The sequence below is a fragment of the Penaeus japonicus genome, unplaced genomic scaffold (assembly GCF_977035675.1).
Source record: "Penaeus japonicus unplaced genomic scaffold, GWHDUDI00000001_assembly GWHDUDI00000040, whole genome shotgun sequence".
Classification (NCBI taxonomy): domain Eukaryota; kingdom Metazoa; phylum Arthropoda; class Malacostraca; order Decapoda; family Penaeidae; genus Penaeus; species Penaeus japonicus.
The window spans coordinates 3,285,350-3,287,849 of NW_028234442.1; the positions used below are offsets into that span (position 1 = coordinate 3,285,350).

At 33.9% G+C, this 2,500-nt stretch overlaps 1 protein-coding gene across 1 annotated transcript in view; it reads left to right on the plus strand.

Annotated features, from left to right (window-relative positions):
- The window catches only part of LOC122245832 (uncharacterized), a 36,333-nt gene that overhangs the window by 26,878 nt on the left and 6,955 nt on the right, over nucleotides 1-2,500 (plus strand). Inside the window, exon 2 of the mRNA XM_086533896.1 lies at nucleotides 1,882-2,027. Within this exon, the coding sequence (XP_086390022.1) occupies nucleotides 1,977-2,027 (51 nt within the window). The 5' untranslated portion in view covers nucleotides 1,882-1,976. The remainder of the gene's footprint in view (nucleotides 1-1,881; nucleotides 2,028-2,500) is intronic.

Here is a 2,500-nt window from a genome sequence, read left to right on the forward strand (position 1 = left end):
ATAGATATACAAATATATACATACATATATTTCTATATATATTTTTATATATATTTATTATATATATATATATATATATATACATATATCTACATATATAGTTATACATACATATATATCGATATAACTATATATATATATATATTTATGTGTGTGTGTTGTGGTGTGTGTGTGTTTTGTGTGTTGTGTGTTGATTTGTGTTGGTGTGTGCTGTGTTGTGTCTGTGTGTGATTGGTGTGTGTGTGTGATATTACCACACGATTTATATATATAATTATATAAATATATATATATATACTATATATTGTATATATATATTATATATATGTGTGTGTGTGTGTGTGTGTAGTGGGTGTGTGTGTGTGTGTGTGTGTGTTGTGTCGTGTGTGTGTGTGGTGTGTGTGAAGAATTATATAATAAATAATATATATATTTAGATAGTATATATATTATATAGCTTTTATATTGATATTTATGTGTTTGTGTGTGTGTGTGTTGTGTGTGTGTGTGAGTATGGAATATATGTATATATAAATATATATATATATATTATATATACATATACATATATTTTGACATATATAAAGAAACAGGAGACCTAGAGAGAGAAGAGAGCTGTACTTGCATATATATAAATATATATATATATAATATTTATATATATATATATATATATATATATATATAATATATATCATATATATATATATATATATAGATCGGTACATGCTACACACACACAACCCACACACACACAACACAGACACATACACAAACAACACATATATGTAGGTATATATATTTATTATATATATATATATATATATATATATATATATATATATAATAAACAAATATATATGTATATAATTATATATATATATATCTATATATATATATATATATATATGGGTGTGTGTGATGTGTGTGTGTGTGTGTGTGCTGTGTGTGTTGTGTTATGTGTGTGTGATGTGTATACATTGTGTATACAATATATATATATATATATATATCATTATATATATATATATATATATATATTTTTTATATATCTATATATATATGATATTGCATATTATCACATATATATATATATACATATTTATATATATATATATATATATATATATTTATATATATATATATATTTATTTATTACTATATAGATAGATATTTAAACTCCAAATTTCTGGAAAAAAAATCTATCATTGTTAACGATAAGAAGCACTGGCTTTATTTCCCTCATTAACTTGATAACAAACCTCCCTTTTGCATAACATCCACCACGAGGTTCCACTGAAGGGATCTGAACCAGTTTTCATCCCTTTTTTCCCAACTTCCGCGAAATATAATCTAACCAGGAAAGAAAGAACAAAAAAGAACAAAAAAAAAAAAACGCAGAAACAAGAAAGAAATAGAATAAAAGAATACGAAAGAAAAAAAAAGAAAAACATCACAAGAGAAGAAGTGAGATTAGGAGAATGTTAAGAAAATGAAACCAGTGTGTGTCTATTCCTCGTGATGTTCGCTCCTCCCCGTGTTAGAAATTAACTCGTTTATTAACAAATTGCTTTTGACTCATAATTAAGGTGTGTTGGTGAGATAGATATTGTGTAATAGATCAACCTACGACAAGGATAATGTTTTTTTGTTATTTTGTTGCGTTTGTGATCGCTCGCTGTGCATAAGGATAATGACGTTGATGAATATGATAATGATGTTATTAATAATGAAGATTACGATGATAATCATGACAATGATATTGATAATAATAAAGATGATAATAAGAATAACAAAGACAATACTAATAATATCAAAATCAAGATCAACCAAACGCCACGATACAATACATCATTCTTTTATTATCATTTTTTTTTCCAGAATCAAGAACAAATCTAAAAGAAGAAGAAGAAGAAAAAGAAGAAAAAAAAAAAAAACTTGCCAATTCCGACTTCCGGCTAAACCCCCGGACGAAGATGACGTCACACACGCGAGCCCCCTTCCTGCTCGGGGTCCTCGTCTTGGGGGTAAGTTACGCCGCTCTTTTGTTTCTTTGCTGCGGGGGGGAGGGAGGGAGGAGGAGGAGGAGGAGGGGAAGAGGGAGGGAGGGACGGAGAGGGTGAGAGGGAGGGAGGAGGGAGGGAGAGGGGGAGAGGGAGGGAGGGAGGGAGGGGGAGGGGGAGAGGGAGGGAGGGAGGGAGAGGGTGAGAGGGAGGGAGGAGGGAGGGAGAGGGGGAGAGGGAGGGAGGGAGGAGGAGGAGGAGGAGGAGGAGGGGAAGAGGGAGGGAGGGAGGAGGAGGAGGAGGGGAAGAGGGAGGGAGGGAGGAGGAGGAGGAGGAGAGTAAGAGGGAGGGAGAGGGGGAGAGGGAGGGAGGGAGGGAGGAGGAGGAGGAGGGGAAGAGGGGGGAGGGGACGGAGAGGGTGAGAGGGAGGGAGGAGGGAGGGAGAGGAGAGGAGGGGAAAGGGAGGTGAGGGTGAAGAGGGAGGGAGCAAAAGGAGG